General features: G+C 39.3%; 1 protein-coding gene across 3 annotated transcripts in view; it reads left to right on the top strand.

Annotated features, from left to right (window-relative positions):
* The window catches only part of dnmt3ab (DNA (cytosine-5-)-methyltransferase 3 alpha b), a 38,460-nt gene extending 22,351 nt beyond the window's left edge, over positions 1–16,109 (top strand). For all 3 annotated transcript variants that reach the window (XM_079459132.1, XM_079459133.1, XM_079459134.1), the window contains 17 exons: positions 3,825–4,139; positions 4,415–4,573; positions 4,656–4,763; positions 4,855–5,011; positions 6,136–6,285; positions 7,771–7,815; positions 7,898–7,977; positions 8,288–8,400; positions 8,482–8,665; positions 10,512–10,596; positions 10,903–11,048; positions 11,643–11,733; positions 11,903–12,051; positions 12,362–12,447; positions 12,550–12,619; positions 12,711–12,829; positions 13,166–16,109. In XM_079459132.1, coding sequence (XP_079315258.1) covers positions 3,825–4,139; positions 4,415–4,573; positions 4,656–4,763; positions 4,855–5,011; positions 6,136–6,285; positions 7,771–7,815; positions 7,898–7,977; positions 8,288–8,400; positions 8,482–8,665; positions 10,512–10,596; positions 10,903–11,048; positions 11,643–11,733; positions 11,903–12,051; positions 12,362–12,447; positions 12,550–12,619; positions 12,711–12,829; positions 13,166–13,307 — 2,199 coding nt within the window. In that variant the 3' untranslated portion in view covers positions 13,308–16,109. The remainder of the gene's footprint in view (positions 1–3,824; positions 4,140–4,414; positions 4,574–4,655; positions 4,764–4,854; positions 5,012–6,135; positions 6,286–7,770; positions 7,816–7,897; positions 7,978–8,287; positions 8,401–8,481; positions 8,666–10,511; positions 10,597–10,902; positions 11,049–11,642; positions 11,734–11,902; positions 12,052–12,361; positions 12,448–12,549; positions 12,620–12,710; positions 12,830–13,165) is intronic.
* Positions 16,110–16,121: the final 12 nt, after the last annotated feature.

Consider the following 16,121-nt stretch of genomic DNA (forward strand, 5'->3'; position numbering starts at 1 on the left):
ATCATTGAACTTTAGAGAAGAGCTTAAGGCTGTAGATGTTTTCTTTCAATATATAAAGCTTTGTGTTTCTGTAATACCACACATCATTTGTAGCACGGTTATACGTATGGGTCAAAATTATTCATTTTTCTTTTATGCCAAAAAACATTAGGGTATTAAGAAAAGATCATGTTCCCTGAAGATATTTAGTAAATTTCCTTTCTTGTGGGTGGGACGGGTGGGACATGACCCCACCGCTTTTTGGAAAAGTAGGGGCCATTTACTTCTAAACGTCGTGGAAAACGCAGGATGCGCTGCTTTCTAACTATCTCCCGTTGCTCACACTCATAAGTTATTTTTGCTAAATGGGTCTTGTAGTTCGGTTGCATTTAAACAAACCGTATGGTACATTGACATCTGGCGGTTGAGCTTAGTATCAGATGCTAAATTCAGAATGTTGGAGAGACAAGTTTAGCCTCTCAGTTCTTCTCGGTTGTTATCAGAAATAATGTACAGGCACTCTATTGTTTGGGAATGTGTACCGGAAGTTCAGTTGGGGTCATGAAAGTCGCTGTTGTTAAGATGAAACCGTATAAAGAAAGGTGAATGTGTTGACTCAAAGAAACCTTAAACTTGTTGTATGCTAGTGAGCAGCAATTCCGGTGTGTAGTATCAGAAACTCTTTACATTTGTGTTACCTTTGTTTACAACCTTCCTTCTGTAACTTATATTTCATAATTTCTCTGTTGAACAGCTATACAAAAACTATGCCATCAGCATGAGAACTTTGGCCTTTGAGGGTTGGAGCTTATACTTCTTTTCAGCATTAGACAAAGCCATAGTGACGCCAGGTTACATTATCTGTTGTTCGTTGGGTTTTGTAAGGCTGTAAACATACAGTGCTCTTACGACTAATAACAACATTGGTTATTTTAAGCTATCTCTTGTGGATGACCTGTTGCTCATATATGTTGTTATTCCTGAGTCGGGCCGTGTGCCGTAGTAGTGACCGATAAAGACTGTAAAGTACTGTACTTTCAAACCCTCCCCCTTTCCTCTCATTTCAAGAGCTGGACTGAGGCCCCCGAAGAGGGGCATTTACAGCTGGAAAGAGAGCCAGAAGCAAACCTACACTTATAGCCGTTTCACTTTCCTCACCTCCCCCATTTGTGTCAGTTTTCTATTGATTTTGACTTTCTTACACAAATCACCCTCTCTCCTAAACTAGTTCACCAAAAAATGACATTTTCGCCATTATTCACTCATCCTTATGTTTTCCGAACCCGTATGACTTCTTTTTTGATGACTTTTCTTTTCGGTGAAACCTAAAAGAAGAACGTTTGAATAATGTACTCCATGCAATTGCAGTGTATGGGGACTGGAACTCCCATACCTTACAAATCACACAAAACCACCCTAGGAGTATCATAGACGTGGCCACGTGTCTCGTATGCAGGTTTTAAGTCATTTAAATGAAAATCTTAAATTCGAATCGACTGCCACACCTGTACTCCGTAAGAGAAGCAGCAACCTATAATTCATAAATGAATCGTATCACACTATTGTACTTTTGCAATGAAAGTTTTCAATAAATTTCATGTTCCAGCTTGTAAAACTTGTGCATGTATCAGATATTTAATAAGCAGATATTACCTTCAAATAACACAGATGTTGATATTTCCTACTTATAACAGCTTAAATTTAGTCTTGTGTCTCGCTAAATGCTTCCATATGGGTCATACTCAAAGCTTGAAAGCCACAGTCTCCATTCGCTGTCATTGCATGATAAAGAATGACCAGTACATTCATCAAATCTTTTCTCCTCATGGAAGAAAGTCGCAAGGGTTTGGAACAACATGAGGATCAACATGAGGGTCAACGGTTCTCTTAAGGAGAAAGCCAACATTTGTACTCCCTGTCACTGTAGAATATAATACACAATATGCTGCCTTCATTATTAACCATTCCAACACTGTTGGCGTGTCTCTTATTTTCCAGAAGTTATAGAAGCGTTTAGAGTTTAAAACCAAAAGCAGACTGCTTTCACATTTCTACATTCCCATACGGCCAGTACGGCTCTTTGTGTGGAATGTAAGTTGTGTATGTTTGACAGGGCCGTAAGCATGTCAGATAAAATCAGACACGGGAAGCACAAGCTTATATTTTACATCGATAAGAGCGTGAGATCTAAATGATATTTGGATGTAGTTGAATTTATCTGCTCGGCTTGAAACACAAATATGTTTGAGTGATATCTTACAAATCTTTACATATTTAAAACCCAGGAGATAATGCCCAGGATTCAATAATCCAATGAATAAATTACTTATCAAATAAAATACACTTTATTGCATTGAATTACTTCATGCATGCAAACTAGAAATCCTGTACACTGTAGTAAAATCACTTTGTGATACATTTACAGATATATACTGTCATACCTCCCGATTCTTGCACAGACATTCTGTATATTTACAGACATATACTTAAAACACTCGAACACTTTCTCTATATTCAACCGTGGTCAAACCCAGAGAAGCTATTCAGATATTTATAAACTACAGTAAAGCCCCTTGATTTGGGGCCACATGTTTCTATTCTGTACCACCATACTGTAAACTCTATTCACACACACACACACACACACACACACACACACACAGTGCGCTCCAAAATGTAGGATTCAGTCTCATTTTAACCTAATTGGTCACTGAATAAATAAGCAAATTTGTGACCTAAGTTTATTGCTTTGTACAAACCAAAGGAGCTTGAGTTCAGGCTGAAAATGTCAATTCTGTCGTCATTTACTCACTTGTCATTTCAAACCTGTATGACACAAAAGAAGATATTTTGAAGAAGGTTGTTAACCGAACAACGGTACTCATTTACATCTATTGTCGGACACAAAACCGTCGATAGTATTCTTTTGTGTCACGCAGAAAAAAGAAATTCATACAGGTTTGAAATGACAAGTGAGTAAATGATGACAGAATTTTCATTAATGGATGATCACTTTAAAGCAAAGCTAGGACAGCAAATTTTGTAATTCAAGTTTTGCTCACCAATTTATGCAAGAAAATTCACAAACTTTTCACTCGAAATGTTAAGATTTGTGTTTAAAAATGTTTGTGGTGTCAAGTTTTGGGACTTCACACACTTGTGGGCTCTCGGCCCCAAAGTCCCGCTCTCCCCCTGCGGGCTCGTGGAAACGTATAGCCATCGGAACAGAAAGAGGGAGACAGCAACAGAAAGAAGTTTCTGAGGACACATCCAGCCGTTCGCTTTCTCTACGCAGACACGCGTGCGACGCTGCCAGGTTCACGTGCGTGTGAGTGAAATCGGAGCCTGAGTTGGAGCTCAGCAGCAGAGAAAGTACAGCTGTGAAAGAGATTCACGTGCGAGTGAGAAAGAAAGGGCGAGCGAGCGAGGTGCAGCTGTTGAGGATTTGCTGTGAGCTGCTTAAGTCATGGCTTGGCTCGTGTCCTCTGTTTTTGACCTAATAGCTTAGAGTCAGGTTGGACAAACTCGGTGAACTCGCCTTACGCTCCCTGCATCCGTCTTGGCCGCGGGGTAAAGTCCGTCGCTAGAGACAGCTTTCGCCTAAATGAAAAGGCGACTGTTTTCACGCCATTCATCACTCTCAAAGGGGCGGGGCTTGAAGTCATAGGGGCGGGGGTTGCACTTTATCATGCGGATGGGGGGTGTTTACGTTGGCACGTGGTATTAAAGTACTATAAACAAACCTGGCAGTCACCATTAATCAAGAGCCCCACCTGTGCTGTTCTCAGGAAGGTCTGTGCGCTTTACTTTTGCTTCTTTCTGTCTCGTTGTTCCCCACGTTGCAGGCAGAGAAGGCGAAACTGGTGTCTGTGATCAACTCAATGGAGGACCGTGGCGAGGTAGAGAGGGAGCTCCAGAAAGAAAGCTCCATAATTACCGTCCCGCTCCTCTTTCCTCCACCAGCGCCGGCAACACAGCTGCAACCGCCACAGCCTCAGACCAACCTCAAAGCCCAACCTCCTCCTCCCCATGAGCTACCTCCACCATTCCAGCAGCAGCCCACGGATCCAGCATCTCCGACCGTCGCTACCACCCCGGAACCTGTGCCTATAGGAGATGGAAACAAGACTTCACCTAAGACCAGAGAATCAGAGTACGAGGTACGGGAGGCTTTCAGGTCATAAGAACTTCAGGGCGGGTCGTTTATGATCAGATGGGTGTTCACTCAAAAATAAAAATGTTGTCCTTATATATTCATCGTTATTTTGTTTAAACGTAAATGTGACGTTTTCTTCTGTGAAACATGAAGAAGACATTATATAAAATAGTGGTTGTGTGTGTATATAATGGAAGTCAATGGGAGAAACATTTTTATGAAGATTTATAACATTGGGCTGCAATGCAATTGACTCCATCTTAATGCTGCGTGATGCAGGATGGCCGAGATTTTGGCATTGGGGAGCTAGTGTGGGGAAAGTTACGTGGATTCTCCTGGTGGCCCGGCCGGATTGTGTCCTGGTTGATGACCGGACGGAGCCGGGCTGCTGAAGGCACTCGATGGGTCATGTGGTTTGGTGATGGCAAGTTTTCAGTGGTATGTTTTTTTGTATGTAATGTATTTATTCAAGATGGACATCAAGTTCATTTTAACAGAAATGTCTTTACCTGTTTGTTAGGTCTGTGTTGAGAAACTGTTGTCTTTGAGTTCCTTCCACAACGCATTTCACCAGCCAACCTACAATAAGCAACCCATGTACAAGAAAGCCATCTTTGAGGTGCTACAGGTACTGATCCATAAAGGTTTAACATGCTTCTAGTTTAGTGCTTCTCATTGTGCAAAACTCTGTCTAAAGAAAAATCTTTGGTGCTTAACAGGCAGCCAGCACTAGAGCGGGCAAAACATTTCTCACATGTCAGGAGAGTGACGACACTGACACTTCTAAATCAGTAGACATGCAAAACAAACAGATGATTGAATGGGCCATGACAGGATTTCAACCCACAGGCCCTAAAGGCCTCGAGCCACCTGAAGGTAAGACTTTAAGCATACACGTCTGCCCGCATTATTAAAGAAAATCTCAGGGTTTATGCTCAGGATGTTTAAAACCTTTTTTTACTTTTTTGACTACGTTGAACACGGAAGAGCTTCTTTGCGGATTATACTGGCAACTCTTTTTAATGAAGTGAATCTGTGGTGCCAAGCTCCAAAAGGACAAAAAAGCAATATAGTCCTTATTTAAGGCAGCTTGTGCCTAGATGCTCCTCACTTTATAACGCCGCAGGGTGATGTCATAGTCCATCATGATGTTTCACTGTAGACATCATCCAATGCCCATTTGGTAGACATAAGCGCAGATCCTGTGGGTGCACCCGCCTGTAGAAGGTCAGCCTCAAAAAAAAAAAAAACATGAATTTTCCATGAATACTCCAGGACCATGTTTAATGCACTACCCTGTAACCCTTTATAACCCTTTCTCTCTCTCTCATGGGTGTCTAACGCTTTTGAAACGGTCAAATACAGTTAATGCAATGTATTAGACCGTCAACCTATGGAAATAAATAGTAGACCTATTCCAAATCTGCACCTGTGTAGATACATTTGTGTGTGCAGTGGGGTCGAGGTGAGCGTGCTTTTTCATCCCGTATTTCACTCTGAGAAATCTGGTCACCCTATCCAAGTTGTCTGAAGAAAGGTAGATTATTAATTATTAAAGACTTGAAATAAAGCACAAAGGTCATTTGAACCACAAGTACTTCTTTTTTTATCATTTTTGACCTTGACCAGCCTAGTCGATGTTTTATTATAAAGAATACATTGGCAAGGTTATTTTTCAAAACATTCATTTTTTTATATCCCATCATAGAAAGTCATGCCGGTTTAATTCTTTGCAAACTTTTTCTTTAAGGCTTACCCAAGCTCTAACACCTCTTGCGAGTTCAGTGGTTTATGTCAGTATAGTGGTTTACTTTATGTTCGAGATGCTTGTTTAGAGATTGCATAATTCAATTCAATTCAATTCAATTGACTGTACAATGAAATACATTTAAACCTGAAAGAATAAATTGGACAAAAACACATTATTCTCTTTTAGATGTATACATAGACATCGCATTTAATCCATTTACGAATAGCTGTACGCACATTTTCTTTTTCAGAGGAACGGAATCCATATAAGGAAGTGTACCCAGAGATGTGGGTGGAGCCAGAGGCTGCGGCTTACACGCCCCCACCAGCGAAAAAGCTCCGCAAAAGCACAGCCACAGAAAAACCTAAGGTCAAAGACATCGTCGACGAGAGGACTCGAGGTGAGCCAAAAATCTCAATGAACGGGGTCAGTGAGTTCATAGAGTTTTCAGTCGTAAACACACACCCACATGGGCTAAATCGGGGTTATCGCTCTCCTCCACTCAGCTGCAGAGTAAACACAGGAGGGTGTGTCTGCACCTATCACAGAGCTATCGTCTAATCCTACAGATTTAAAGAGATATTGCGTAGGCTCATGTTTTTAATACTTTTATTTCAATCGTTTGGTATGTAGACTTTAATAAAATTATAAGGATACTAAAAATGTTTACTTCAAGAACCTTGAATTTTTACAAATAATCTTACACCTCTTATATAGTATTATTTATGTATTTTACTATGATTTATTTACAATTATTAATAAGCATTTTACACAAACGTTGGTACAGCTGTCCATGTGCTGTCGTCTTTATTGTATATTTATTAATATTTTTGTTTTATTTAAAATGCTAGCTGTAAAATAAGCCAGACAAACAAGTTTATCATTGTTTTCCAATAATGCTTAAAATGGCGTGTCTATCACAACACACTATCAAACACAAACATTTTAATAATATTAAATATTTGGTAAAAATGACGGAATTTGTCATTTTCACAAGTAGACATTGTTATAGAAAAAATCTGTGCATTTGTAAGAATGTTAAAATTGTGTTTTAAAAAAGTTTTCCCACCTTCTAAAACACCCCACAACATCTGGAATGAACCACATTCTATTAAAACCAAATATTTTCTCATAAAAAAAGTCAAAATGTTTAGTGTTCTAATCACATTTTTTAAGATTTCTCTGTGAGTGACCATTTAAATGTATTATGATGATAAATGCCGAGATTTCACAGATAGTTTCCATGTTTTGGGGTGAGAAAACCTAACAGTAGTTGTAATGAAATGAGCTGTTAAATCAGCAGGGAGCTATATTAACCAATCAAACAGAAGGAAACTAGAGCACCAGACTTTTCGTTTTTGATGGTAGGCCAAGACCATCTGTTAGTTCAGTAGTTCATTTGTCTAGATTACATTTTTCTTCAGTTATCAGAGAGAGTTGGTGGGCAGCTTTTATTTTCTACTTTACATTTATTTTTAGCGTTCCACGCTCCCATAATGTACTTGCATGTTGCAATACAAGAAGTGATTGTGAAATTAATAGGCAAAACCATTAAAATCACTGAAACATTTATTATGTTGCTTAATGTTATACTGCCAACCAAGTCATCACAAGTGGATTGTGAGTATTCAGCCCTGTATATTGATACGCTCTAGTCGTAGCCGTGCTGCAGTTTTCTAAATTATTTCAGTGAGTAATGTTCATTTCAAGTGAATACAGCTGTGTTTCTAATGAAAAACATCTTGCTGACAGAATTATGTCATAAGTTAAGACAGCTGACGTTCCACAAACCATTTAAAGAGATCTAATTTAATGCTCAAAATGTGCCATGTGGCAGAAATACTGCTAGTTTTTTAACCACGTTTACTCCATTGCCTTTTTTCAGAGAGACTTGTTTACGAAGTTCGTCAAAAATGTCGAAACATTGAAGGTATGTGTCACACGTATCTGTGATATCGTATCAACATGTCAATGTTAGCCTCGTGTAATCTCTTTCTCTCTCTCTCTATTAGACATTTGCATTTCGTGTGGCAGCCTTAATGTTTCCCTGGAGCACCCGCTCTTCATAGGAGGAATGTGCCAAAGCTGTAAGGTAAAAGCCAGGAAACTCCTGTTTCCTTCTTCCTTTAGGGCCGCTTTGTTTGCCTGCTTGTAATATTTGTATCATTTCAATTTATGCTATTGGCAGATGGTTTCTTGCCAAAGTGACACATTTGGTTTGCTTTTGCGATACTGTGTAGAATCAGTCAAGGATTAATGCGTAGATTAAACGTCTTAGTATTCATACAGTATATTCCTGAGCAGTTCTGTGATGCCCAACGTTTGTAATTTATGAGCTACGTGTGCCCATTACTACACATCGATACAGGCTAGCTAATATTTCAGCGTCTGCATTTTTGCAGAACTGCTTCCTCGAATGTGCGTATCAATATGACGACGACGGCTACCAGTCTTATTGTACAATCTGCTGCGGAGGCAGGGAAGTGCTGATGTGTGGAAACAATAACTGTTGCAGGTACGACATTGGTTGAAGGTCATTGTGCATTAGCGTTGTCTGTGTTATATTATAAGCTGATGTTTTCTTGTGTTTCTGCAGGTGTTTCTGTGTGGAATGTGTAGATCTTTTGGTGGGGCCCGGCGCGTCACAGGCAGCTATAAAAGAGGACCCGTGGAACTGCTACATGTGCGGGCCGAAGCCTCAGTATGGCCTGCTGGAGCGCCGGACCGACTGGCCCTGCAGACTGCAGCACTTCTTCGCCAACAATCACGATCAGGACTTTGTAAGTGACTTTGTTTATTGAAGAATCGCTGTGTACTCCCAAAATGCCTTTTTTTCGTTTTTTATCCGAGGAGAACAGACCTAAATGTTGTGACTGACCAATCAGGAGCAAGTATCCCAGAGTGCCATGTAATAAATATTAACACATGTTGGATTAGGTGATAGGCTTGTCATCGTGCCATAAACATATTTTAGGATACCAAAAGGGGGCGGGCTTTGCGAAGGGTCAATTGAATAAATTAAAGCGAATACTGTAGTATACTTTAATATTTACTATGGTAAGACTCAAAAACACGAGTGTCTAGGAATTAAAGTCAAGTTTACCGTAGTAAATTGACCGTTTCAGCAATAACAACATAAACAAACGTAATGTGGCCCAAACGTAACTTCCGGTAGACCTCAGCAAAGAATCAATAACTGCTGAGTACTTTTAATTTAATTTCATACAATGAATAAACAATCAAATATTAATATGAATTAATCTTCATACAAATTAAATATAAAATATATTTTTTATATTATAACCAAACACTGACTGAAACTGAAAGTTAACTTCGGGCCAGCAAGGGCGTCCGATAAAACCGTCTATACCAAAGTACACTAGAACATTTTCCACGTGGTAACTAATTTAAATGTGCGCGTACATTTTTTTACAATAATGTTTATAAAGGGAAGTGTTAGGCTTACTTTAAATATTAAACTAAAACGGCCAGTAGGTGGCGGTCAATTAATCATTCAACCAATTCGTTCAAAACTATTTATTTATTCAGGAAACAAAACAAGTGACTGAATTATTAACTCGTCCGTGTCGTTCAAAACACGGATTCATAAAGGAGAGAAACTGCGCAAAAAGACAGATGTAAGGGCTCAAACATCAATGCGCATATGCAACATTACTTACAGTACTACGATACTACCGTTTTAAAAAACATCGCAGGTATACGGAAGCTTTAGCATTGCGATGGTACCGTAGCATCAGTACACCATGTGACCCTTGTTTTTTTGTGCGACCCTACTTGGCAGTACTGTGAAACACACGATCCCAAAGCTTTCATCTCATTGGAGCAAAAGTTTTCTACAGTGTGCGAAAAAAACAATGCTCTGTAGGGATGCATTGTTTTCTGCTTATTGTTTCTACACAGTAGGGATGTTGCATCAAAATATTGTGTCTTGAATTAATAATGCATGGTAATAGCTCTTTAATCTTGTTTGCCTTACTTTAGAACCACTCTTTGTTATTACAGAGAAATATGTATTTAGATTTCTTATCCAAATTTAATGATCGTGACTATTGCACTGTTTGAGCAGCTGTTGCCGTCAAAACTGTGTTTGGTGGTGCTGTTTTACGGTTTAAAAGTTAATGGTTTCAGTTTTATTATGTAATGCTACATCTCCTAAACCTTTAACTTTCCAGATCGTGTGAATAAAGATCATCTTGGCAAGCAGCCAATGTGAAAGAGCAGCAAAATAGTTTTTCGGCCTTTTGTGCTTCAGTATACAAATCTTAAGATTCAGTTTTATCTTACACGCTTCATTCTCAGTACGCATTACAAAACAGTTTAGCGAGTGTTTGTTATTGTTAATGTTATTGAACGCAAAGACGTCTAACAAAGACCACAGACACAAGAAGAAAGTTAATGAAACTGGCCAGCGATACGGTGTCACTGTACAGATGCTCAACAATAATCCCTTGTTACTGGACTGCTTTAACGTAAAGGCGTTCTTTGTTACATGTACAGACAGGTGGGCTTTTATTACAAAAGCTGTGTGTTTTGAAGGTCTCTCTATCACTTTCGCTCTCTCTCTCTTTCTGTCCCTCTTCATTGGCCCCTGTTCTAATCTTACAGGAACCACCGAGGCTCTACCCTCCGGTTTTGGCGGAGAAAAGAAAACCCATTCGTGTCCTGTCACTTTTTGATGGGATCGCAACAGGTTAGTGAAGAACGTTCCCCGTCTCTTTTGTGGTCTCAGCAGAAAATAGTGCTGATCACATTACACCCGTCCCTGCTTTTAAAGTGCACTTAAGCGTTACCCGATGATACCGCTGTAATGCTTGATAGTACTGTGAGATTTAACCGCAAGAGTTGCAGTTTTAACCCGTGTTTGCACTTACAACCTGATTATCGGGTGTTACTTTGTAACTTGAACAAAACTTGAAAATAAAATACATTTTAAAAGTATGCATTTTTACACAACTTGTTCATTTAGTCTTTATGATATTTATGATGATTGTTTTAGGGCTTCTGGTGCTAAGGGAGCTGGGGATCCAAGTGGAGCGCTACGTGGCCTCAGAAGTGTGCGAGGACTCCATCACCGTGGGCATCGTTCGGCACCAGGGACGCATTATGTACGTAGGTGACGTGCGGAACGTCACCCATAAACACGTGAGTACACACAAGTGTCCTTCACTTCGCTCACACTTGATGTACATTCACACATTTATTTACAGCGGGCGTGCAGACTAAGGTTTTGAGCTCTATTACTTATCTGGGTTTGAATCCATTTTACAACATTTTTTATGTTCACATTTTAACCTCTGTTGTCTTCTTGTCCATGATTTCATAACTTGATTTATTACACCTTTGTTATAGTAAACCAGGTATTATAGGGAACATTATGGTTGTGAATCTCTCAATATTGAGTTAGATGCTCTTTGTGTGCATGTAAAATGTTAATTCTGAATGACTAGAAATATGTTAAAGGGTCAAAACTCAGATTATATCAGAAAATCAATTCATAACCTACCAACAGAGTTATGGGAACCCATAAAAACTGTGCATGGCTAGGTTCAATAACAACAATCTAAATTTATTCAATCTAGATGTGAAAAAAATGACATTTTGTACTCGATAAAACTGTAAAACTGTTAAAATTGCCTAAACTGAAGATACATATTTTTCATTGGACGGCAATGATGTCCTTTTATTTGACTAAACAGTTTAGCAACTTTATTTGTTTTTCTTTCATATAATCTACAGATACAAGAGTGGGGTCCTTTTGATCTGGTCATAGGTGGAAGCCCATGCAACGACCTCTCCATCGTGAATCCAGCAAGGAAAGGTCTCTATGGTAGGGTTATATATAGCTGTGATTTAGCTTTTACAGTCGTATCTGACTGTACGTATCACTGTTTCTAAGTATTTTTCACTCAGTGGTACTAAAACATCACAGCTTAGCTCATGTTGAGATCTCTCTTTCTGTCTGTAATGTTGTTGTTGTTTGCCTAACACTCTTTAAGAGGGCACAGGACGGCTCTTCTTTGAGTTTTACCGGCTGTTACATGAGGCTCGACCTAAGGAGGGAGACAACAGGCCGTTCTTCTGGCTTTTTGAGAATGTGGTGGCCATGGGCGTCAGCGACAAGAGGGACATCTCTCGCTTTTTAGAGGTGCGAGTCTCTTGACTAATCGAAAGGGGAGGGGCCACTTAGTATGTCCCGCCCTAACTTCATACTTAAGTGAAAAGTAGTTCAATTCATAGAAAGTGTATTTTGAGGCACTTCATATGCAGCTGGTGCTGCCTAACCACCATGATTTTGCTGCCCCCTTGTGGTAGACGCATCTGCTGTGCCAGAAAAAATAAACCACTCACTTGACGTCAATAATGTAATGCCCTATGCATCTTAGAAGATATTTAAAAGTCAATGGAGGTATTCTTTTTTATTTTGGGGTTTACATGTTATCCTCTTTTTTTGATAGTGCAACCCAGTTATGATTGATGCCAAAGAGGTGTCTGCTGCCCACAGAGCACGATACTTTTGGGGTAACCTGCCTGGCATGAACAGGTTGGTTAGACATGGACTACACAAAACTTTTTATAATATAAATAATGTGATGTACTTTACTTTCTAATTTGTACCCCTCTGTTTGCTGTCTTCTCCTCTTAGACCATTGGCCGCAATGTACACTGATAAATTGGACCTTCAAGACTGCTTGGAGCACGGCAGGATGGCTAAAGTAAACCACATTTTAAGACAAACCATTGATGGATTTATTGATAAACCTTTAACCAGTTCCTCAAATGACAATGTCATCATACCTTTTACAGTTTGATAAAGTGAGGACCATTACTACTCGGTCGAATTCCATAAAGCAGGGCAAAGACCAGCACTTCCCTGTGTTCATGAATGAAAAAGAGGACATCCTTTGGTGCACTGAGATGGAGAGGTAATGCCTTTAAATAGCGTTTAACAAACCCTAATATAGCTCATATTGGCCGAGAGCCAGAAATAGCTCAGTTGGAGCATCAGATCCAAGTATGACCGAAGAAAAGTTGACATGGAAATGTCCTGTGAATGTTGTCAAAATACTTCAAGGCCTGCTTCATTGAACTGTACATGTAAACATTTTTTTAACATATTAAGATTCCATTACGTAAACAGTTTTTGTGTTTTGGATAAACCTTAAACACTGATTTCTTTTTTACACGCAAGAGAGCGTTTTATCGAAAAAAACTTAACAAATGATGTATGACTATCCGTTTCTCTTATTATTGGACACTAGGGTGTTTGGCTTCCCTGTCCACTACACAGACGTGTCGAACATGAGCCGCCTGGCCAGGCAGAGGCTTCTGGGACGGTCGTGGAGTGTCCCAGTCATTCGTCACTTGTTCGCTCCACTCAAAGAGTACTACGCCTGCGTCTGAAGTCAAACCCAGTGCAGATGAGATCGATCTAAACTGATGTAATCCCAGGAGCCTCCAGCTCTTGCGTGTTATCAGCAAGTTTAACATCAGAAAATATATTTTATTTGGAATAATTGACCTTTTGTTTTTTTATTCTATTTAATTGTTTTTATTATTTGTTTGACTTTAGCAGTGTTATCCATTATTTGAATTGATTTATGTGTGCAAGGTATACTTGAGACACAGCCTCCTTTTCAAGGCACTGAGAGACGACGTAACAATTCGAGGCATAAATTACACAGAAACATAGCTGAAACTTTTAAGTTAACCCGCGGTAACAGTTCGACTTCCTGAGTTCGCGCTTATCGGGCAAAATCCGGTGCGCCGATCGATCCGCTTCTCGCGGTGGCCACGATTTCTATCGTCGAGAGCGGATCGAGGCTTTCTCTAAAGTGTCAGGGGAGCTCTGTCTTAACCAATCCAAAACACCAGATCGCAAATACCTCTTTGTTTACAGTTTTTCTATACACAACTGAAGGTAATAAAAGGTACTACTGTATTAGGTGACAATATGGTGCTTCATGGTAGTGAAAAACATTGCAACTCATGTGGTGCTACTACTCGAACCAAGATGGGGTCACGTTTTGTACCGTCGCCAGGTAAAACGAGTGACACTAAACAAACAAACAAAAAACCCACGACAGGTCTGCCACATCTCATTTTATATTTTTTACAGCCATTTTGTACAATATCCTCTGGTGCTCTTTACAACAATGCCTCAGCCTTTTTAACTTGGAGATCTGCTTCCTACAGCATGGCGGCCACACGGGCGGTGATGTTTTTTGTCAACCATACCTTGAAATCAAAGGCTGTGGTGAGCTACATTTTTTCTAGTGTCACACAGACCAGAATCATTACTGTACAACTCCTAGTGTGCGTTGCTGCCACAGGAAGGATTGGCATTAGTCCTTTTCTCGGCCGGGTGAATCAGCCTTCAGCTGTGGCCCTCGCAGGCTATTCTCAGTCAGGTGCAAAACTTTAAAGGTGCGGCTTCACAATGTTATTCTACCTTTTTATAGCAATTTTTTGTGCTGTGTTACCAACAATATCAAGCACTTTTGTATATGTACACTTCTTTGTTTTCTTTGATATTTTTTTAAACCTCTCCTCTTGATTCTTGTGAGTTGTTGTTGTTGTTTTTTTTGGTTATGTTAAATGATGTGAAACTCTTGCCGTTATATAAGGTAATACTTTGTTGTGTACAGTAGGGCTGTGCCAATAGATGTGAAAGAATGAGTTAGGATAGTAGAAATCCTCCCATCTGTCGTCCTGGTGGTGAAGGGGAAGAATTCAGATAGCACCCCTCTCATGTTCTCATGTGCTCATGTGCTCACGGTTCTACTGGTATATATAATCCCAAAGTAAGTGAGTGTGTTTGTTATATAATATCCTTGTAGGAAAGTAGTCATTTTCCCAAGATGGGGTGTCGTTGATGACATCACACAGTTGTTAACTACGTCTGGTCCCTAGCGTAGATCTGAAAACATAATTGTTATGTTTGCCATTGGTGGATGTTGACCATGTCAATAATTTAGTTATAACATGCAAGCTATATACTAGATGAGGCTAAATTTGGTTAGATATGGGCTCTTCTTTTTCTTATTTAAGGCATTGCACTGCTTACATACCTTAAACACTTTCATGTTCAGCAAATGGAGCTTTTAATTTTCCAAATGATATCGACGCCCAGATTTTTTTTGTACATGTTGTACATAGAAATTGTCTGTTGCTTTTTTTTAAATGACCTATGAGATGTACAAATATAATTCATTGCTAATATATATCATGGAATCAAAACAGCGCTCCAATCACAAAGAGGGGGGTAATTGACAATATGGCAACAGGTAAATTGACATAAGCTATAGAGCAGCAGGGTGCTTGGACTGCGTGTCTTTTTTTAATTCATATTTATATGTGTTGAACGGGGGGAATGAAAGAACGAGTTCACTAAGTGATTTTAACAGTCCCATCTTTACTGCACAGCCCTACATACAAAAGTGTGTTTCGATTTGCTTTTAAATTCAGTTTTTAAGTACTAAGAGTGGGATTGTAGGTGTTTCCTAAGGTGCTAAACATTTTATCTAATTGAGAAAAATATATTATTTGGAAAAGAAATAAACTTGTCTTGATAATGTTCTTTTTTGGGGGGCGGGGTTTCGTGTAGTATTGGAAAAGCACTATTATTTTAATCATTCATATAAAGATATTAACAAAGGCATTTTAACTTTGTACTTGAAAAAAGTGATGAATGATGAAAGATTCTTATATTGTTTTAGAATAGACATTGCTGTAGTTGGTGCTTATCTGTGGGAAATCATGTACTCATAATGGGAAATAACAAAAAATTTGTAATAACGTTTGCTGTTAACATGTTCTTGCTTAATATTCAGGCAGAATTGCTTCTAAGTCCTACATTCCATGCCATATATCCAGCCCTCCATCTTTGTTGTTCTTTCCTTTTTTAATTCATTTAATTTTATGTTTTGTTCAATTTTCCGTTATGTTATTCTCCAACGGTCTCATGTTTGCCCTCCTAACAGATTGTCTGTATATCTCAGTGACACTGTTGGTATGTGTGACTTCTGTTGTGTCATTTCAACTTCTTTCAAGCCTTTTCTCCTTAGCAGTCAGCTCATACAGCAAATGTAGCAGTCGTACACCACCTCTCCCCCTTTCTTTTGTTATTTGCCCAGAACGAAGTGAAAAAGGCTCCTTATGTACTTGTGCTGGAGAACACTTGAATAAATGTATTGTTTTTTGTGGAAAAATCCAGTT

This window comes from Barbatula barbatula (genome assembly GCF_947034865.1).
Source record: "Barbatula barbatula genome assembly, chromosome: 6".
In the NCBI taxonomy this organism is placed as follows: domain Eukaryota; kingdom Metazoa; phylum Chordata; class Actinopteri; order Cypriniformes; family Nemacheilidae; genus Barbatula; species Barbatula barbatula.